This window comes from Harpia harpyja, chromosome 7, assembly GCF_026419915.1.
Source record: "Harpia harpyja isolate bHarHar1 chromosome 7, bHarHar1 primary haplotype, whole genome shotgun sequence".
Classification (NCBI taxonomy): domain Eukaryota; kingdom Metazoa; phylum Chordata; class Aves; order Accipitriformes; family Accipitridae; genus Harpia; species Harpia harpyja.
Window position 1 is genome coordinate 51,839,399 of NC_068946.1, and position 23,698 is coordinate 51,863,096.

The 23,698-nt window shown below is 36.7% G+C and overlaps 1 protein-coding gene across 5 annotated transcripts in view; it reads right to left on the reverse strand.

The window, feature by feature from the left end:
- Positions 1–23,698, reverse strand: part of LRP1B (LDL receptor related protein 1B) — a 761,175-nt gene that overhangs the window by 337,468 nt on the left and 400,009 nt on the right. For all 5 annotated transcript variants that reach the window (XM_052792801.1, XM_052792800.1, XM_052792798.1 and 2 more), the window contains one exon: positions 10,689–10,851. In XM_052792801.1, coding sequence (XP_052648761.1) covers positions 10,689–10,851 — 163 coding nt within the window. The remainder of the gene's footprint in view (positions 1–10,688; positions 10,852–23,698) is intronic.

Consider the following 23,698-nt stretch of genomic DNA (forward strand, 5'->3'; position numbering starts at 1 on the left):
TTTGCAGATGTTCCATTGTACATTTTTTATTTTGGTATCAAAATCCTTTTAAACCCCAGTTTTCAGTTTCATTTGCAGTAAATCCAACCACCTCTAAAAGAAAAGAAAAAAAACCCTAAAATTTATTTTTTGTCCCTTTTTCCTTAAAATCTCTTCAATCCCTTCAAATGGAGAAACAAACCAAATTGTTACTTTGGTAATGTTTCAGCTGTATGTTTTAAATAGCAACACTGAAATGTTAGTAAATACTTTTATTCACATTCATTCTGCTAGTATCCCATTCTTTGACGTTACAAGCTTATAGACACGTACACATATACAGCCTCCCATACTGAGGAAGTGTAACACAAGGCTAGAATATCCCTGCCAGACATAGTCCTAAGCGTCCCTAATAACAGAGATTACAATTTTCACGAGTCATATGCTAACGTCTCCTCAGCCTTGTAAAGTTTTCCTGTATCTATCAAAGTCTCTGCTAATTAATTTTATATTTTTTTGCTGTCCTTTCTTTAACAGGAAGAATAATAAACCACCTTTCTATTTAACTAGTCTTCTATAAGCAATAGTTATAAATTTTCTCAACCTTCTCTTCTCTAGATTAGATTACCATGGTTCCTGGCCATGTTTTTTTTTTTTCCCCCATATCTTTTATTTCTTATTATTATCTCTAGATTTCCTCCAGCTTTTTTATATCTTACACCCAAAGGGGTCACATTTCAGCTCAGCTTTAGCAAGGCGTGTTCACACTGCTGAGCATAGCAATGAGGGCACTGACATACAAGAAACCTCAGGAAAACAAAATTTGGAAAAACAATATGAAAAACTAACTATCCATGTAGCCAGCCCTGAGACAGCAGCAGTTTCTATCAGGATGATACCATTATGCTGCTGATGAATTAACTGAACGGGTTTCATCATTTCTGCGACTGTGGGTGGTTCTGGTTAACCCAGAACAAGAGTAATGCCCATGTTTTTATACTTTAAACGCTGCATATACACAGGCGGTGATTTATCATCAGCGAAGAAGGAAATATATGGCATGACAATAGCTTTTTAGAAAACCTGTGGTTTACACAATGTTGTATTGCTACAATACAAAGACTGATGTAAAAACAACACAAGAAACGTGTGGTCATCACTAGAAAAAAAGATCTGGGAAACTTTGTAACATCATAATACAGTATCTGTGTTGAACTTTTTGTTACTATTTTCATTTTGTTCATTTTATAGTAAAAATCTAAAAGTCTCTCTCAATATATAATACACACACACACTCTCTAAGTCCACAATAATGCAAGTACATCTTAAAAAAAGATGGGTCCTAAACAGTTATTTTTTAAGATATTTTCCTGTGCTTCCACTCATGCAGTGCTCTAATTTATATCAGAACCTGTCTTCAACACAGATGACCTTACAGAAGCTGGTTGGATAATAAGGCAATCAGGTAATAAAGAAAAAAATAAAAGGAGAATTCAAATGGACATGAACATAATGTACGTGCATTATAGAGCCTTAAACTCCCATTTATATTCTCATTCAGAAACAAAGTGGCCTCAATTCTCTCTAGCTTAATTGCTTTCATCTTGAAGAAAATCATTGATAGGGTGATTTAAATCACATAGCTTTTGCCTGGACATTTCAGTTATTAAAAAAAAAAAAAAAGCATTTCAAGACCTCCATACTAGCCAGAATAAAATGCCCATTTTCCATCTCCTTCACAAATAACAAATTCTAACTCATAGATTCACAGTAATTTCAGTAAAAGATGAGCGTTTTGATCAGACGCTTAATGAGCTAAGGACTGAAGGACAGGGATCTGAGGACAGGCATAAGAGTAACTACACTAATTACACAGAGACAGTTTAAAACCAAAGTGAGAGGACATGTGTCCTATCAGCTGTGAATGGCCCCAAGCAATCAAACTCCTGGTGTTTTATTAGTGTTGGTGCTGTTCATGTGTTCAGCCTGGTTTGTTGAGACGGTTCAAACGGTTAGTAACCAAAAGCACCAGGGACACCCCATCAAAAAGCAGGTTTGGGTAATGAAGACGCTGCAGTCAGGTGACAGCTGAGTTCTTCAGGTGGGGTCAGGAGAACCTGAGCCAAGTGAGAAAGGCGTGATGCTGCGTTCAAGGTCCCCTGGACCAACTAGCTGAAGGGCAACTTTTGCCGACTTAAGAAGTTTTACTGACCTATAAGCTATTTTATTGCTTGCATTTTTTTACAAACTACAGCTATTTTGTGATTTCATTTATGTTTTTGTACTCCCACTGAATTTTTTCCATAATTATTGACACTACTCAAATATTGTTCCTACTAGTAGCAATGTAGCTATGAAATCCATTACCGGGCACATGCTGCGTAAAAAAAAAGCTTACTTAAGTCCATGTTGCAACAGATGTTTCATCAGTATTACACTAGTTAGCCTTTTATTCTCCAGACAGCAGTACTGATTTTTAGATAATACCATCGCTCGGAACATCAGTAAGCTAGTCTAATAACACTGTCAGTGATCACTTTGCCAACTCTTTCACAAAGTTTTATGATCACTGGAAAAATATATTCTTTATCACTCACAGATTATCATTGCTATTACTTTGAATTCAACTTGTTTTGGGTACCGAGTACGGTACATCTTCAAGTATATACAAAAGATTGGATATTAATTGTAGTCATCAATTATTAATTTCAGTAATATCTGATTAATAAAAAGGTACGCACAATAGCAAATGCACTCACATAATTACGTGAAAACATGCATGTACCAAACCTGTTCAAGCTTATTCTATTTTTGTCTTGATCATAGCAGTCACTTTGATCCAAATCTATAACCTGATGTTGTTAATGAGTTCCCTTTTAATGCAGTTATGTAATGTGCTTGATATTTTGATTCCTTCAGTTTTGTCAGTGACTGTGAATACTTTTCAGCTATATTAGCTGACTTTTACATACAAGCTTGTATCTTTCTATGCTCATAAATCCTTTTTTTTTTTTTAGTTTATTGAAGAAAAAAAATATTTCTTTTATTTTCTGTTTGCATATGCATGCAAACTCCTATCATGTTATTTTGGGAAAGAGAGCAGATGAAGTTACCCCTAGCTCCTTTTTGTTATTAAGAGCAGCAGCAGCAGCAAGGTTTCCCAGTGAGCAGATCTGTACTGCTGCAGAAGAAACAAAGTTTCAAAGGAGATTAGGTCCAGAGGGAAATGTAGAGGTGACAGAGTTTTATGCCTCAATTTAGTTAGCAACAATTAAAATTAAAAGATGGAATAGCACAGAACTGGAAGTGTTTTCTGAAAACCTGAGATCATACAAAAATATCTTTTTTGCTAAATATTTAGCAAGCATTTGAGCTAAATAGATGACAACAAAGGTAAACATAATTTTAAAAGATTGATTTTGGTCTGATGAAGTATCTTTTCTCCTCTCAGTTGTTTTGGCTCCACTATTATACCATTTCAAACTGTTTAAAGCGTAAAAGGGTTAGTGGAGGGGGAGGATGAGCAACAAAATTTGAATTCTTAATGAAAACTTTCATATTATGATTAATTATTACAAAGGTTTTTTGGTGGGTTTTTTTTTGGTTGGTTGGTTTTATTTTTTGGTTTGGTTTGGTTTTATGAAGAAGATTCTTTTTCAGGTCACCTTTAAAACTTTCTAGAAGTTGGCATGTCTTATATGTATCTTACAGCTCTTTGAAACTGCTTTGTGGCAAGAAAAGGAACTGAGCTCTTTTAATAATGGCATATTATTAAAATACTAATGATTTTGCTGTTTAAAAGTGAGCTTTAATGATTATAACATTCCTCTTTGATCAGCAGAAAATGGTGACTACTCTGAGAGGAGAAAAAAAGAAAAAAAAAAGTTTTAAGGCTCAGAGATCTCTCCCAAGCCTTGTGGCTGCTATAAAAGCTCAGAGACAAGAGAGTAAAAAGACAATAAAAAAGGCAGCAGACAGAAAGTGTAGATGTTTTATTTTTATCCTGAAAGACTCCCCTGTCTAAATAACAATGAAGCAAATAAAGAAAAATATGTACTGGTTTGACCTCCCTTGCTTTTTGCATTCCTGCTCTCTTCCTCCCCTGTAGGAAAGTTGATCACCTCACGGATAACAAATTCCTTGACTTTCTCTCCCTTTTCCTTGTTCAAGAAATCACTCAAAATCCAATTGCCATTTATTGCACTATCAGGGCATTCCGCCAGGTCAGGCCGAAGACTTTTTCCTTTCTCTCTGCCCACCTGAGCAATCCCTCAGGCATCGTGCTGTCTCCAGCTACTGTCCAAGAACAGGCATAAAGCAAAAGGCCATGCTCCTCCGCAGCCAGGACACAGGGATCCCCTTCCCTAGTCAGGCTGAATGGGAGAAATAATTCAAATTAAACTACTTGTAATAAAACGAAACAAAACAGAACAAAAAGAAAAAAAAAGAAAAAGAAGAAAGAAAAAAGAAGAAAGGAAAAAAAAAGAAAAAAGAAGAAAGAAAAAGAAAAAAGAAGAAAGAAAAAAGTAGGGGTTTAAAATAAAGATACCTTTAATACTCCCACTGAGGTCCAAAATCTTGAAGTGCACAGCCCAATGTGTTGCTACATGCCAAAGTGCCGGCAGTGCCACCCAGCATCCCTCCTCGCCGGGTGCCAGAGCGGCACCCGCGCTCTCGCCCTCTGAATGGGGAGGAGGATCTGCAGGGAAGCTGAAACGCCTCCTGATGCAGCCCAGGACCCCACCTCACTCTGTAGGTGTGTTTTGTTACCCATCCGTTTACCTTACATTATGCTTAAGACAAGGCAAATAAAAGGTACATGTAAACTCTACTCATCATGTCCAAAAGACAGTGCGTTTATGATTTGGATTTTTTGAAAGATCTAGGTACAGAAAAGAAGACAAATGAAATGACTTTCAGTAAATTGATTCGGAAAGGTATCTCTCCACCTCCTCATTAGCTGACTTGCTCTTTTCTGGCTATCGCAGGTTTTGTAATACAGGATTTCAGGGTTGGCCTCAGGCTCTGTCTAGTCAGACGCTCCATCAAAGACTTCACCCATGCAAAAGTTTCTCTCACCTTTTTTCTAAGATCCCACCAAGTAGGATAGCTCTTACTGGCTTACAAGTCTTCCCATCCTGCTGAACAGGTTGACTTGTCAGCCCCGAACTCATTCTATTTATATCTTCACAGGGGAAAAAAGAAAAGAAAAGAAAATCTCTTTGACCTCTTAAAGGTTGTTTTCCATCCTCTGGCATGGCTTTTCCATACCCCAGGCACTATCTCCTGTGCATAGTTCTCTAGCAAGGAAAACTTTTGATTCAACGATGTGCAAAACCTTTCCCATTCCCTTGGCTTTTGAGTGTGAACTGCTCAGTGGACCTTACATTACATTTCGGTCTGTCCAATAAACGCAAACATCCCAGGAGGATAATCGTGCACAGCTTGAGTAAGAATATACGCAACGGCAGCTAATTGCTCTGGACGATAACAGGGTTCACATGACCAACCTCCAACTTCTTCCTCTTATGCCTGCCAGAATTATTTCAGAAGTAGAATAAAGTTACAAGTAAGAAGAAAAACTCAAAAAGGCAGAAACAACTGTTTCTTATGATTTTTCTAGATCTCTCAAATATGGTATTTTAAAGATGCTGCTCAACTCTGTCGTTATACAGAAGGCTGCATTTCAAAATGTCATCTTACCCCTTGCTTCCTCTGATTTTCTGAAATTTTAGACTAAGGCAAATTTCTCTGCTGTGTTTCAAAAATATCATTATGTATTTTTAATTATTATTATTATTTTCATATGGTGGTTTTGCTTCTAGCCACAGAAAATTCTGTGCGTAGAATCCTTAGAATCTAAGAGGAAGTTAATGGAATAATATTTTTGTATTTTTTTCTCAGAAGAAATTTCTGAGATGAGGAAGGGGAAAACTTAAGCTATTAGTTCTTCCCTTGCTTCCCTTGTTCACCTTTGTGGATCAGAAAGCAACTGATTGCTATTACAGACTTAAAATGCAACAGAATAAATTTCTTTTTGCTGTTGTGCAGTTGTTAGTTGTTGTGGGTTTTTTTCCTGACTTTTTAACATTACTAAGAAATGGTACGTAACACCATAACACATTAATAGATGTTGTTCTTCTAACATCATCACATCACAATCTTTTCCTGTATGCATTTACAAATGTTGTGTGAAAGAAATAAGCAGAGCTTGTGAGTTTTCTTATTTCTACAACATAGCAGAAGGAAAAGCCGATTAAAAGATTTATTCAAATATTTACATGACACACACTCTTGCAGTATTAAAGTGTGAGCTTGCTCCTTTTACAAATCTCTTTAGCAGCAGGTCTTTTCTGCCCATTGTTACCAATACAACTTCTAAATGGTAGTTACAAGCTCCCATTTCAATGACTTCAGGCTCTACTTGCGTGTCCTCTCCGATTTTTCTCTCCCTCCTCCTCCTCTCCCCCTCCAGTACGCCTTGCCTTTATAGAGATTTGTGTAGGAGGCATCTAACCCATTTCCTCACTCCCAGTACTTCTCTACACTCTGCTCCGCGCATCCTCCCACACGCCAGCTTTGCTCTGCACATCCTCTTTGTAATCTCACCCTGCGCCGCCCTTTCTCTACACATCTCCTTATGTTTGGAACAGTTTTGTAAGTGGGTGCTAGATCAATACCCTCTGCATTTCAAACACTCTCCTTAAAATTCATCTCTTTCCATAAGCCTATGAAATATAGCAGAAAATTACGAGCAGCATCCTAAATAGCATCAGAGCCATCGTTACAAGGTGCACATTTCTGGAACCAGGTAGCAGCCCTGAGCCAACAGCCCTATCTGCTATTCCTGCCTTTCCCCTTTTCCTGGCATTCCCCAAGAAACCGGAAAATGGGTCCGAGGAGAAATTAAGACACTCTGATACTTATATTACTCCATGTATGGTAGATGTCTAAGCAGCACAATCGGGACTGAACATTTCAAGTGCTCCTGTTGGGAGGGCACTGCAGTATCTCCCTACTCAAATGCATTTTTCCTTTGTAAAATGTCGCTATACATTCTCGGTTGCCATTGTGGTGCAGTGGAAGGCAACAATTTACCTTGAACGCTGGAGGTAATTAAGTATACGTATTTGCAGTATAAATATGTAGATGTACACAGTTAGCAGTGCATTCTACAATATTAATTCCTAATGTTCTTGAATGCATCCAAGTATCAGATAACTTAAACAACATGCATTTTATGCTCCCTGTTAAATACAAGGGGATGCAGAGACATAAAAACGATAAAATGCTTTGTCTATAGACACTTAGCTGGTTTGTGGCAGAGCTGGGAGAGAACCTAAATCTGATCTATCCTCTTGCGAGTTTTAAATGTATTACCTTCCCTATCATATATGTATGGTGTTCAAAGTCTCACGAATATGCACACTGATTGCCAAACTAGCTGCAATCCTTTAAAAAGTCATTCCCCACAAGTACAGCAGACCTACACTGAAGACCTGAGCTAGAGATAAAATCATTCTAACTCAGCTCATATTTGTGAGTCATCAGCACCATCATCAATTTTACACCAATTTCAAGGACCAGCAAAAGTAACAGCTTCTGTTTCTTGACCACTGAAGAAAAGAAGTCCCAAATTAAAATTTGTCAAAACAATGAACTGCAGACATACGGAGCCAAACATCTTACTTCAAAGGCATTTGATAGATAATACATTATTGCAAAACAATTTATTCTCCCTCTCTGTTTCTGATTGCCACTTTATTTCCTACTAGCATTGTTCTAGCTTTTTCTTCAATATGTGTTTCACTGACTAGTCTGAAGTACTCACAGTTCCCTCTGGTAATGGCCTCCCTAGCACAGCTCCGATACTTACACTCTGCTACTCTTAACTGAAAATTAGTTGAAGTAACAAATGAGTATTAGTACTGCAAAACCTCTTAACTGGGTAAAATATTAGTTCATTGTTGGGGGGGGGGGGGTGGGCATCCCTTAGACATAGTCTGGAATAACCAAAAAATGAAACACAGTTCAGACTGATAAAAGTGCTGAAATCCTAAGGCAAAGTAACATGCTTAGATTAGAAACATAACTAACTTGCTTGTTCAAGAGCTTTTTGAATAGCAGAATCTTTCTTCTCTCAGTTTAAAGTTCAGTTTTAGAAGAATAACGGAACTTCTTTCATTCATTGTATGATATGAAATAAGCTTACTAGCTCAAGTTCCTTTGTAAGCTCACAGAAGTCTATATAAAACCATCACCACTAAACATCTAACAAAACTCGCAGGCACAGAGATGTAAAATTAATCACACTCAATATATATTCTTGAGTGCGACAAGGGGAACCAGTCGGAATGAAGAAATTTTCCACCGGTGCTCTAGTTGTTTTATTGATAAAGGCAGAATTTCTGGTTCATGAAACAACTACATGCATAACAGCACAGATGTGAACATGTAAGAATAGCAGGGCTTGACCCTCTGCTACTACAGGGAGTTCGTCACAGACATAAAGGCTTGTGATCAAGCTCTGAATTCCTCAGCATAGGGAATGGTCTTCTCTGTGCGAGTGTACCTTCGGGTTGTAGAAGAACGCTGGGGCCAATGAACATACCATGACAGCAACACACGTTACAGGAGCGAATACCTTACAATGTAATTACGTTAAATACCTTAATATGTAATTCTTACAGGAGATAAAAACTCCCATAACAGCCTGGGCTTCATATTTAAATACAAAAAAACCCCCAACCCAAATGTGATTTATAATCATATGCTTAGAGTGTATAAACATAACTGCCTTAAGAAGTCATTGCACACACACTTTTATGCAACTCACTCGTTCAGTGCTCAACTTGCAACACTTTTTTAGTATGGATGTTTTTGTGATTCTTTAAATAACATAAAACCAGCAAGTTACCTAGACAGCAATATAATGCAATACTTCGACACAGAAATATGTCTCAACTACTATCAGCATGAAAGAGTAAAAAGAAAGCAAAAAAGACCAAAAAAAAAAAGGAACAAAACATATTTAAGTACCCAGAATGCTTTTTGATTATCTGTTTGCACTCTGTACCAAAACCCAGCCACAAATAAGCAGAAGTAATATATAAGTTGGGGCTTACCAATTAAAATCTATGTTAGATATCTGATTAACAGAACAACATATGTCAGATAATTAATAAAACTGCCAATAAAACCAGAAAAGAAATAACTGCTGATATACAAAACATGTACTCTGAGAAAATTTTCCACCTGGTGTTTCGATCACGGAATAAATTGGTATTTCTGTATGAAGAATCACACTGTGAAATATCATAATCGCTTCTGGTCTTTCCTACATGTAGGCCAGCACTTACATCTACACTAAAATAGACACTGCTACTCTCGAATATGGCACTGAAAAAGGCAACTATCTGAGTAAGAATGGTTTGTAGCTAACAGATAACAAACAAAGGAAAAACAGTCTCTCTTTTTCCGTTCCACCCCTCCTCACAGAATCAAAGGGTTGGATACGATTCTTACATTCTTGACAGATAAGATTAGCTAATGACAAGCTTTGGATTCATCTAGTAAATCCAGCAAAGAATATACAAGGAAACGTATAGAAAAAAGGCTGCTGTTGGCAAATTTGAAAGCTTCAAGTTCTTTCAGATCAGAACTTGCAGAAAATCAATTTATACATGAATTTTTATTTTTCTTTTAAAACAACTCTGCAGTCAGATCAAGTCAAGCTTACCATCTGCTGCAGATAGAAATACAGCTATATTCAAGAATCACATTATAAAACTTCTTTGTAAACTTTACATGCAAGCTGTTCTTGTCAGAATTAAAGTCATTGTGATAATGCATCTTAATATTCAATCAGGCTTTAAATAAAGAGTGACAAAAGTCCACACATGGATGACAAGCTGTTCTACAGTAAATATTTTTGTATTTATTGAGAAGGGGCTTATGGCGGTTTAGGACATATTCCATCAGGCATTTCAGTCTAAACTACTTACAGAGTAATAAAAGCAAGATAAAATCCCTGTTCTAAAATCCTCACCAAAATTTAGTTTTTAAATCAACTTGATCCTATTACTATTCCTATTTAATTATGCTTTTACTTCATCATTTCCTTGAAAACTTTTCCCAGCTGGTGGCTGTTATAGAGTGGAAGACTTTTAGCACCCTGTATTTTAAGCAAGGCTTTATTCCCAAGTGATGCTGAATGTATCTATGGAAGAGAAAAAGCAAATACAATGTAATTTTTCCATTATAGCTGACCTTCTAAAGCAGAGTAAAAATTCTTCCACTTTTTAATGTAATTAAACTTGTTAAAGCCATTTCCAATATTCCTGCAACTGAAGGGATACAGTATAAAAAAACCTTGAAAGTTCCTTTTCCACATACTCTAGTTAGAAACACAATTTACAGAAAAGCAGAGGCAAAAGAAAACAATATGACGGGTAGGGATAAAATTGGGTTTTTTCATTTTTGATTCCATTTTGAGAAGTTAAGAGGCGCATGTTGCAATTAATGTAGTTAACTACTTACTACAAGTTCATTACACATTACTGTTTTTGTTATAGCAACTACACAAGTAACTCAATACAGCAGTGAAAAAACAGTTTATAAAACACCTGAATGAAACAGATATACTATATGCCATCACAGACAAGCACACATCATATAAAATAAATCCTAATGCAGATAAAAAATCTTACCCTGATGTTGGATCAACAGCTATGGCCTTAGGGTTACTGAGATCCAGCTCGATGAGGGTAATGCACACTGATCCGTTCTGGTTGCAAACAAAGATCCTGTCACTGACGTGATCCACAAAGTAAAAATTTCCAGTGATCCAGTCAATTGCTATTTGCTGTACATCTGCCAAAAAAAAGAAAAAAAAAGAAAGAAAAAAAGGCTCAGAAGTGCAATTGTAATACAAATAACTGAACTGCTGGCTGCTTCACCAAGAAGATGCTCTACTCAGTTTAAAAGCTCTAGCTGTTTTTACGTGTATTATATGGTATATAATAAGGATTCTCAACACACAAATATTGGTTGGAGAGAATTTTTCCTTTTTAAGTACAAAAGTCTGATTGCAGCTTCAAGGGCATGAAAGATACATATTTGTTTGTAGTTCTCTTAAGTATTTTAAAGTTTGTCATTGTGAATTTTTTAATGGTATATTCAGAAGCAACGTGACTGCATGATGGTGCATCTGTGAAACAGGGGTCCGAAACGCTGGCGGTTGCAGATCAGAGTGGGAAGGCAGCCTCTGAAGCCATTCAAGTTCTGAAGTTAGCGTTCTAGGATGTCTGTTACACCATGGGGATGCTATGCGGATAAAGCTTATAGAAGTTTATTAGTTATGCTTAAAGGGGACTGAAACAGGATTATAAATACTTCACAGAAATTAAAAAAAAACCTGTGGGTAGATATGCATGTCTAAAACCACTGTATGTAGTAGCAGACATGCATGTGCATGCATGCACTTTCATTTAAATTACTTCTTTTTTGTAGTTCTGAGAAAACTGGATACTGCCAGATTTCTGATTCAACTGCCACAATAAGCAGCATCCCTGTCTACATGATACTTGTATAGAGGCGTTTCTTAACAATGACGCCGGGAGTTTTCCTTCTCGGGATGCTCAGGTAGCTTCACACCTACCTTACACAAGTGTTTTAAAACAGTCAGTTCTTTTTCTTGTGGGATCCTGGAACCACTTTTTGTAAATGCCTTCTAAATCCTGCATTTTTCTTACAAGTCAACCTACCTGTCCATACATAGTCTTACTGTTACAGTAAGCAAAAGTATAAAGAAGCACAAAGCACGTAACCTTATCAATTTAATTTAACTAAGATTTCTTTACTTCCTATTCTTGTTGACAGTACTGTATGATACCACTCTGTAAGACAGAATTAGTTATTCTTAAATTAATAACTCAATTACTATATTTCCTGTTAAAAGTTTTCAATGATAAATATTCATTATTTTTTTTTATTTTGAGAAATATATATTCATTATAGTACAGTGGTTTCAAAATACTGCTAACATAAGTTGCAATTCTTTCATGATGAGAAAAACCAGATGGGATAAAATACCATCTCACATAGTAGCTTTTTTTTGGTTACTTTCAGTTTTCTGTATTTCTATCATCCTTAAGAAGTTGAATTTTTAGGGTTTTTTTCCACACTCCAACAAGAAACTATTGCTACCATCACCTACATGCCGCATTGGAGAATATAAAGTAAACTTGATTCAGAAATAAAATTGTAGTCATTAAGTTTTTGACAATAACTGAGGGCTTATGAGTCATGCATTTGCTAAATACTTAAAACAGACATGCAGACTCATGCGTTGTCCTTCAAAGTGCAGGTAACATAAACAAGATTTACTCAATAAAATATCAGGAATAGCTACCAGCTGTATTCCATCTCAGCCATCCCATTACACAGTTCACTGCTGTCTCTTCTATCTCAGATTTCTCCCCTTCTGCTATTCATTTTCCTTTTAAGTCAAAGCGAATATTATGCCGCTTCCCTTCTGATAGCTCCTATTACAAAGATCTGCTGAGCCAGAATAAAGAAATGCTCCATTTAGTCCAGCATCCAACCTCCAGAGGAGGCCAATGTCAGGTACACTGCGAGACATATGCGAGCGCTAACATACTTCAGACAATAGGGAGGAAAAGGTTTTTTTTCTCCTTGTCCAAACAAAATATAGGACATGGTTTTAAAAATATCAGAAAAAACTCTGTCCTTCTGGAAATCAGTAATAGTTTAAGCATTTTCAATGTGTCTGCTTTCCATTTTCAGAAGTTAGATTCATAGAATTAAAGGTTTATGGCTCACTGATTCAATGAGACTTCTGAAAATTGAAGATAGGCTTCCCTGTAATAGAAGCATTTCTGAAAATATTATTTATAAAGGATGAAAGTTACAAAAGGGATTCAATTTTAAATATTTGTAGAAATAAAATTAGGAATAAAATTCCTGCAGTGAGAGCTCTGGAAGACTGCTATACATTGGGAAGGGGGTGAAAAGGAACAAGGAATAAGTAGCAGCCCACTGGAGGAGGGTACTGTTTTCTTCTTAACCTGTGGGAAAAGTACCTATTTTTACCTAAAGGTGATATACACCTGAAAGGCATGTCACACACAGATTATTAGATCTGTTAAGATAACAATACTGACATTTATAAAATGTTGGCTCTATTCTTTCCTTAGTTATTCATTAATGCATCACAAGAAATGGCACTAACCAGGGTTTTTTATATGGAAAAGAAGGATAATTAATTGCAGGTCATATTAGGGATAATGATTTGCATCACACAGTTAAAACGGAGGCTGCTCAGCAATCCAGGCAAGTGAGACATCCAGAAGCAATTTCACACCATAACCTTTGTGTCAAAGACTTCAAAAAGCATCGGTAGCTCTTAACACCTATTTACCCGATCTCCCTTCCGCAGCAGCTTGTCTTTGGGAAGGGCACGGAGGTCCCAGCAGCACAGGCTATTTGAGAGACTTAGGCTCATTACAACTGCTTTCCTTGTAAAGCTGTTCATTACAAAGCATGCTATGCTTCAGGACTTAATCATAGAATTTCCAGAAAAAGCAGCACATCAATTCCCATTTTTCTTCAGAAGTCTACTGCATGAAATGGAAGAGACATCACCCACTATGCAAAAAACCACTTCTCTCAAAAATAGACCTTCTGGGGCAGTACATCACTGTAATCTAGTAATTAGCCTGGACATCCAATGCACAGGAGCGTTTGCATTTAACAGTTCCAAATACGTTGTGTATTTTAGGTACCATTGATCTGGTGTGGGTTTTGTCTTCTTTGTACCATGCGCTCTGAGGTGAATTGGACACATGCGGTTTCTCACAAGAGAAGTTCATGAAGAATTGTCCAAGTCCATTCCTCCATAAAATTATATTCTACATGAAAAATCCACTTAGCTAGCAGATAACAGTTTTTAGGAATCGAACTTTTAATCTCTATGGTTTTGCTAGCAGCTGTGCATTAAGCTGCTTTGAATGGCTCTCCAGTTATCACGCAAGTTCAATGCACTGTACACCATGGAGATAAGGTTTTCGTTTCACTGCGGACTTCTAAAATATATATAACTGCTTGTACTCAAGAAGTTACTGAATTAATTTCATGCCTATTTCTGGACTCCTATATTAAAACCCAATATGTACAGATGTCTAGACCACTCACAACTTTAAAGTAATTAATCTTTTTTTCTTTCATTCGCACAGTTTCAGAAATCTCTAAAAAGAAATGCCTCCCGCGGAAAACACAGATGTTTATTCTAAGCAATCTTGTATATATTTTTGAGGTTTTCCTATATTAATAATAGTTTCCTTGGAACATTTCTGCCAAATGTGATTATCCTTCCTTTATTACTTTCTAAAAACTAGGATTTCCTCTTAAGGACTTCATAAAGAATAGTTAAGACATCATACAGTCTAAATTCTACTCTAGTTAATGACATTATGTAGACCATGGGCACAAGCAAAAGTGTGGCTAGAAGTATACTTTTCCTGTTTTTTTAAACACACACAAATATTATTATACCTTTAGAGAAAATAGCAATTTTACACGAGAGTGGCTAAATCTTCAAAGGGCACTGGGAATATATGTTTTATGGCCAAAATATAGTTTATGAAAATCAGAGCCATATTGAATGACTGTCTTCTTTCACTTTAATTTTCAAACGTATAACTTGTACTGTATGCATTACTACATTTATTTCAATTTCAAATCAAGACTTGCACAAGAAGACTTCAGTTAACGGGAGAGAAGGAAAAGCAGCGTCATATTCTTGTATTTATACTGCTGTTGTAATCGAGATTCAGCACACATACTGCCTATTAAAATCAATATTATATTAACAGATTTCATTTTTTCCAGATGTTAGAGAAAGACTAGAAACACAAAAATTAGTAATCTTTCTCCATTTATACACTTCAGTAAAAGTATCTCTTGTTTTTAATGTGAGAAATGATCTAAGCAAACTACTTGGTGGAACTCATAGGAGTTTGAGTCTTTTTTAGAAACTTCTGAGTGAACTGGGGAATGATTTTGGATTAAATATAATTAAAATTAAAAATGCTCATTGCACTCTCCATATGCTTTGGTTAATAATGAAAGAGATAGACAACCTCCATCTATTTTAAGGGAAAGACCTTAGCTTCTACTGCCTTATATATTTAAAATTTTCCTTGCTCTGAACGTGACTGCAATGAGGACTGCTTAAAGGAACTCAGAAATCTACTCAAGACTCAAGGCGCAACAATTTCATTGACAGTTACTATGGAAAATTAGAATCATGATTCGTTAGTGCTTTTGGGGCATGGTTTTGGACATTTTTTTTTTTAAATAAATATATACAGCAATTCAGTATTCATTTCTTGCTTGCATTTACCCAAAATTAATGTATATATTTGAAAATGCTTAAAAATAATCTGTGTTTTTCTCACAAAATGTTTTTTTTTTCTTTTGCAAAAGTTGATCTTAAAGGAAGAATCATTTTGATCTACCCAAAAAGCTAAAAAAAAAAAAAAAAAAAGGTACTAATTTTTCTTCCATAACCCATATACATCTCTTCCGAATGAATGTAACATTCAAACTTCCACACAGGAATTTCATGCTGTATTCTGGGCTTGCCTGGGGGACATGAGAGAAGGGAAGTGGTTTAAAAAGTGGTGGTTTTATCTTTAATAAAAGAGCACGGGCGGGCAGGTACCCTGACTCCCCATGAACGCAGCCTCAAAACCACAGTTGCGGGGAGGGAACCGTTTGCAACTCTTACTGCGCCAAAACGTCGAGTGTTTGTTTTACAGAAATCTTTCCGCTTTGCAAAGAGCAGCTCAGTGTTGTCGCAGGTAGTCGGGTCTGCTAAGAGTCACTTGTTTAATTTATTCTATTATACAAGCACGGTGGTTTTGAGGACTGTGCAACAGTTTGGACGGTTGGCCATATGCTAGGGGAATAAATGCTTCGGAGAAGCAAGAGAGGATCGCTGTAATAAAACTTTCAGGAGCTTAACAATTCTGTAACGAGCATCCTAACACATGGAAGATGTCAGTATAGTCCCCAACGGTCGAGCAATATAGGAGCGCGATGGTGGTGCTGCTCAAGTGCCTCGTGCCGGGAAGAGTCACCTTCGGATCCCCCTTTCCCCAAAGGCCAGGAGAAGAGATCTGCAGATCTCCTAGGCATGTTCACACCCGCTTACTCTACATTCTGTTATGTCTGTAACTGGTGCCTCTGGGGCTCGCTTTCATAAACCAGCCTGGAGTAAGTAAGGGTTTGCTTCACTGTATTTTGACTAAGGAAGCATCTCCTGCTTCCTGCTGAGTCAAAAGACGTGAGACAGAAGCCAAGGTTAAAAAAAGATTAATCTGGAAGCCAAACCCATGAAAAATGAGATAAGAGAAAAAATAAGTAAAAATGGGACAACGTATTTGAGACATTGTGCCTTTCCCTCTGTTTTCTCAATCTTCAGGGTGTATTTTTTGCCACGTATAGGCTGTATTTTTTTCCACATATACGCATTTTATTTCTGCACGACTCAAAAGCTGCTTTCATTTTTTGATTGAAAGCTGAGATTTTAGCAGGTGAGGCTTTGTGAACTGTTTAAGGTAGACAAATAATAAAAGTGCCAGGCATGGCCAGACTTGCTTAGTTTAATTTAATACCTATTTAGAAAAAAAAGAGATAAAATTATCTATTTATAAAGGAACAAACAAAGTTTATTCCAAAGAACAATAGCAAGCAACTTGGGGACAGGCTTTTTGCCTCTACCTGTGTAAAAAGCCAAGTTTTGAATAACAAGACAAATGGTAGCAAGCCTTTCTTTTTCTAAAATAGCCAGTAATTGTCAGACCAGGAAAAAAGCATTTAAAACACGCATAAATGACAGGCTGTGAAGTCTTACAGAAGCATTGCCTTTGCTGTGCCTCTCTTCTGAGAGTAACGTTCCTAATTAGCAGCCCAGACAACCTCATACTGACACTGTGGCTTGGGAAAGTTAAGCTGGCATAGATTTTTCTGTGCCCCTTCTGCTGACAGCAATTTGCCATAATTATGTCTGCAATGCCATTTACAAAATATGATTTTTATTAAAAATGTCACCATTCAATAAGTTAAGCACACTGGTGTCTAAACTTTTAACAGCCATGTCCTGAGTGATTATTGCATATGTTTAAAAATGAAAAATCAAATGAAAAATATCCGTCCTTTTCAAATGACTCATCCTCAAATGTCTGATTCCTTTGAATTAAATCAGCCTTCTCAGATACTGTTTGTAAAGAGTATAATGCAAAACCTAGAACATACTAAATTTAAATAAGCACTTTAAAGCATCCAGACTTCAAGTTCCTCAAAAGAAAAGAAACTTTTCCCTCTTGTTTGCTGAGTAACATAATTTATATTTCAATAAATTGGGTTACGGTCGAAAATACAGTTGGTATTCTTCCAACCCTACAGGATATTAGAAGATACTGCTTTAAAAACCTATAAATGTGAACATTTAGACACTGGCAGTTTCCCCAAGCTGAAGAGTTTTCAAAAATATGAGCCTAATCTAAATATTATGAATACTTAATGAAAGCATCCTGATAGCTCACGAAGACACCTAGTCTCTCAGAGATGTAGTCTATCCAGTCACTTAGAGATTCAAGGATTCAGCTTCCAACTAGGTATAGAAAAGAACACATTTAGGCATTTATTCCATATGGGCATTTTTCTTTCTGTTTAAAATCAGACTTTTATCCCTCTACTGGATGCAGCCTACTTATCAAGAAGAGAAGATCCAACACCTGACATTTCACATGATTTAGGAGGTTTTAAAATTAGCAGTTCCATACCTTCCAAAAGACTCCATGAAGACCGTGACACAGTCTGGCCTACAAGATCCCTGCCAGTCCTCACATCCATGAATTGCTGTCTGAGCACCGATGACACGATCCGGTCGCAGAAGCCAGTTTTGGGGCCTCTTAAGCAGTACAGCAGATAGCTACGCAAGTTTGCTGCTCAGCTCAAAATACAGTCTTAGCCCACCTGGTGGCCCTGTTCTACCTTCACCTTGCCTTGCAACAGTCCCGTTGCACACTTTTGCTATTTCTACAAAAGTTAGACTTTTCGGTTTTTCTACGGCTTAGTTTCTTAGGCCGCTATGAGGCACGTTACTACTGATGGAAGCCAGGCAACGGAGTGTTATTAAGACAGGCACGCCATAGTACATTGGCTGAGGTTGAACATTGAGCAGGTACTGAGAGAGAAACGCGGGTTTAACAATAATCTTCTTCCTCCCATTGGGAACCCTGGGATCTACAGAACAATAACAACAAAAAATCACACCTTCCTCTTCTAACAAATCCCTCTGTTTACAGAGCATTCAGAGGAAATGTGATGATGGCGGACCCCAGGTGTGCTTGGGTCTGTGCCTTTGCCAGGAATTTTAAAGCAGGGTAGCAAAATCTGGTCCTAAATTTTTTAGCGTATTTCTTCTTTTACTCATGTTATAGAATGATTCTACCACACAATGCATCAAGTTTCTGGAGTGAGTAAAATGAGTGAAATTTTCTATTACTGGGTCTTGAGTCACAGAGTTGGCTGTGATGCCAACAGATTAAAGGAGTAAGGAAAAAGTGTGAATCAATGAAATAAGGGCCTTATGAATGGCCCTATCTTTTAATCCTGAGTGTTAAGATTTTTCTAAGGAGTGAATTTTCTGACATCAATCTCATGTCAGAAACAAGTAAGAATAATTGAAAAACATAACGTTTCTAATTTCTGCATTACTGAGTTTCAAACACATTGCCCAGTGATTGTAAACTTGTAATGGGGTCCCAGTAGCCTGCATACATGCTGAACAATAAAGACAGATTTATAGAGGTACATAGCTATAACAGTCTCTTTTTTTTTTTTTTAACTGCACATTCAAAAGCTTCTTATAAATCTGCTGAGACTGTAAATCAAACCCAGTTATTTACTTCAAAGCAGTTAAGTCATCCACTGTTAAAATTAAAGCATAATTCAGCCGCAATAGGCATCCCATCAAGCATGTGGACTAAGAGAACTGCTGCGGGAAAAACGACGCGGCTACATTAGGCTGTAACGCTTGCCTCATTTAACCACCTTCCATCAAAGGCAAAAGTGTACAACCTTCCACCTTCCTAGGACTGCCTGCTGCACATATTATGAACTTCATAAACCATCGTCACACAAAAATAAGGTTACTTAAACATTTTCCCATAAAGACGCTAAGTAGTGGATTATTACAATTTTAAAGATATGCCAGTAAAATATGGAGTTACTTTTGCAATACAAAGTCTTTAAGGAAAATGACTTCCCGAGAAAGTTGGAACAGTTTAATACCAGAGGTAGGCAATGGTGCTTTAAGGAACGCTTTTGGGGGGATAATGTATAAGTAAATTATCTTCGTCGGCTCTTAAAAAAAGGGTTAGGGAACAAAGGAAACTCTTATTGCACGCTTTTTGTAGAAGGTAGCATTTGTCAGACAACACTGGTTCACAGGATCTGGAGTATGCTGTAGTTTCTTGCAGGTAAAATGCAGGTCATAATTTTGTAGGATAATTTCATTTTGAGCCCACTATATCTGCTATTAGCAATTTACGGTCTAGACAATATGAATATGCAGTACATGACATGACCTAGTGCTACAAATCAATCTGTTTCTTTCCCCCAAAGGGCATTATTACATTCAGTTTTAATCAGAAGGTAATACTGACCATAGAATATTTCATTCTGATATATAGATATATTCATAATGGGCACAAAAGTCTTTATCTTCATCTCAAACATATTAGGGGAAAAGGAGAAGACATTACACTTTCCAAAAAATTTTATTGCTAAAATAAATTTTATTACAGAACTTGTTTATAATGTAATTGAAACCTGCATACCGAGTCCAATTTAAAGCCAGCTTGAGAATTACAACTTAGAGGATACTAGAAAATTTAAAAATGTCTTCAATTATAAAAACTATAACCTGCACAGTTAGCAAACATATACCTTATTGTTCCACATAATATCTCTGAAACAAAACCGTATCATGTATTTTACTAGATGAGATAGCCTCTTTTTGTAGGGTTGCTAAGGAAAGCAAAAGAAATTGCTGCTTCTGTTAAAGGACATTAAGCTGTTTTCTCCACCTTTTTCCCCTCCCTCTAACAGAGGAATCACTGTCACCACCTGATGCTATCAGCACACTTGTACTTCTGCAAAACACTCAAACCCACTGTACAGCCCCCACTAATGTCACTTCCCTCATATTATAGTCTGAGCAAAACAAACAAATGAAACCCTTCATGTCTGTGAATGCTGACTGCCAACTGACTAAAACAAATGCATACTCATGTAATCATTACCTCACCCTCCCTTTCTTCCTATCTGTCCTTTTCTTTTTTTCATATGTTTATTACATCTTTTCAATATCAGAATAGTAACCTTTGAGCAGAGGACTGTTATTTATTATATGTGACCTGACCAACAAAGCAGGCAATTGCCCAGACTTAAAATAAAGGCATTGTTGATGCACTTAAAAAAAAAGTAAGGTTTTTTTTCTTGCTAACTTATTTCCAGTAATGCAAGAAATAATAATAAAAAAAAAACCCATGGGTTTAGAGTTATGCATGAATTATTTTTCTATCCATTTTCAAGCAGACGTCAGGACACTGCTTTTTTTTTTTTTTAATTTCTATCATCATCACCATAGTGGTGGGATCCAAATATTGGTCTACCTGAGCATTACCTTAAAATGGAATACCACCGTAGATTCCATTAAAAAGTGTCATAAACCAGTCAGATAGCTGCTGCTTCCAGTAATATGGCTCAAACTCAATGCTCTTATATTTGCAGAACTTGAACTTTGCTTTCAGAAAGCTTCCAGCCCTTTACAAAACTAGCCACTTCAGAAAGATATGAGGCCATAATCCCCCCTCTTCTCAACCACAGAAGTATTGTGTACTTTGTGCTAACTACTTCTACCTTGTGTATCCCCTATCATTTTAGCATTTCAGTTTTTAAACCTCACAGCATCCCTATGCCATATGGAAATACCGTTATTCTCATTTTACATTTAGAGGGGAAAAGACAAGATTACTTGCTAAATGTCATCCTGTAAGTCTCGGGAAAAACAGTGGTCTCCTGACTATCAGCATATTGCCTTTCTTCCTAAATCACTCCTCCTTTCATGTAAACGGTAAAATGAATTTGTCCTAACACTTGCAAAGAAACACAGAGGAGAGACATGAATATGCATTGCATCCTCCTCCAGGTCCCCTCTGCAGGGTATGCTCTTGTCTTCCTTGTAGTAATATCTTCTGCCTACCCTAATGTTAAATTACTTCTGCGATGAGTGATCCCGCAGGCAGCAAGATACATGGTGTTAATGCTCTCTGTCGTTAAGAGCGGAGCAGAAGCACGGCACCGAGTGCTGCCCAGGCTCTGCCTTCGCCTTACCCAGCACCCTTCCAGCAGTTGGCTCTGCCTGCACGAGGCTCTCCAGACAACTTGACAGTTCATGCAGAAGTGTATTTTAATTCTTTTCAGGGCAGCTATCTTCAAATATTTTTTTTTTTTTTTGCTCAGTCTACTTTATGAAAGAATAATTGTCTGTCCAAGTATATGTTTGCAAAAGGAAAAAAACCCAAAACTCAAACTGTGACCAATTATTTTGAAAGATACAGAACATGGATTTCAGTGCATTCACAGACTGTTATAAAATATGTTTTCCCACTACTTCATCTTACTTGAGGTGCCTTTTCCCAATGGGTTCATTTCTGAAGCTAATGCAGTGGTTATGACTATGTAAAACAAATCTGAATTTTGCAACCAGTTGAATAGACTCAATGACTAACCACTATATCCTCCGAAGAGTCTCAAAATGAAAATACGTATTTTCAGTGTATTCATAACTAGAAGAGAAACAGTACTGATCTTTTTAAACCCATTATACTTAGCTCCTTATAGATAAATAGAAAAATACTCCCCCATATTAAAAAATTGAATCATATGCTTAAGTGAAATAGCAAGAAACGACATGCAAGCAAGTCCAAAAATGCCAAAAAGAGCAAGAGTGTCTGGAACTGCAAACTGTGGCAGGTATCCCCACACACTCCTCAATCAGCTCATTATTTTTGCTTATATAGTGTGACAGAGATTTTACGCAATTACACATGCAAAGACTATCCAAACTTTATCATCAGCTCGAGAACTGTCATGGTAAATGCCTAACCCAACACATCAAACTGCAGCTGTTCTGTGACATGTTGATAAAATGCAGGGCTTCAGCTTTGCGCAAACAGACCAACCCTTTCGCATATTCTGTCCTTCTCTTCTCATTTAATTACTTACAATGATTAAAACACTTTTTTCCAAAACTAAGAAATTTATATAGCTTAAGCCTGACTTTAGCAAAAATGATTTACTCTGCTTAAAAGTTTTGTTACGTGTAATTTTTCAATTTCAGAATGAGTGCTTAACTAAAACCACTGTTAAAAATTTTAAAGCAAAAGCAAGATTTTATTTTATTCAACTTAACTGACAAATAGTGAGAAGGATAGGATTTCTTCTTCCATTTTATTTATTTCATAATGCTGATATGATCCATAAGGTTTTCAGCATTTCAAGTTCCACTCCAAAGCTGAAGTCAAAAGAAAGTTTTAAATCAAATTTGCTTAATTCTAAGTAGAAATCCACAATGTAAATCTTGTGGATTGAGAAGACAAAAATATTTCTATGAACTGGAGATAATACTTTTTCAGCTAGTCATTGCTTCTGCCATTCAAAGCAGTTAAAACCTGAAAAAAACAATCATATATTAAACCCCCAAATCAGATGGTGGTTTTAATTTGTCATGTCCACCACAGTGTAAATAATAATCACAGTTTTATCAACTTTTGCAAACATGCAATTCCCCTTTCTGTAAGGGCTCCTGATAAAGTACTAAGTAAAGAGCAAGCCCTTTATTTTATTCTGACGCATACAAAGTCTTTGGGGTGTCTCCATCACAGACTACAGTACAGCTCAGAAATACCCAGGCTATAGTGAGTATGGAAAGCAGACTAGCCCAGAGCCTAAAGTGGTCTAGCTTATAGAATTTCTTAAAAACCAGTGACAAAGATGCTGCAACTGTTTTTATCAGATACATAGCTTCTGATTTCAGATTTATTTGGATTGATGCAATTTCTATTCATTTATGAAAAGCATGAACTTTATTTACCCTTTTCCCTGTAGCAGTACGAAGCATTAGATCAAAATATACTTGCAAAACACAACAATTAGTAGACGCCACGAGCTAGATCACAACTTGCAATACTTGTGTTTTTATTCTAATACTCTTTTCATTGCATAAGATATGTAAGCAGATTTTTTTTCTTCCTGTTCCTTCCCCCAAAACATACAGCAGGCAGTTTTTTTGTATTGCTATGCACCTGATATCAAAGGGCAAAGTCACGGTACATGTGATTAAGTCTGGGCAAATACTAACAGGGGTTGTGCCAGTTGCCTATTGGCCACTTCACTGATGTCCTCTAGACTCAGTTCTGTATGTAGCAGGTACAGCACAGTGCATTCCTAAAACTTCTCAGGCTCTTTGCTGAAAACATACTGTTTCCTTTTGGTTTTAGCTACTGGATAAATCTCTATCTGGGCTGGACTTTGGTCTGTAATTGCTCAAGTGCTTCATTTT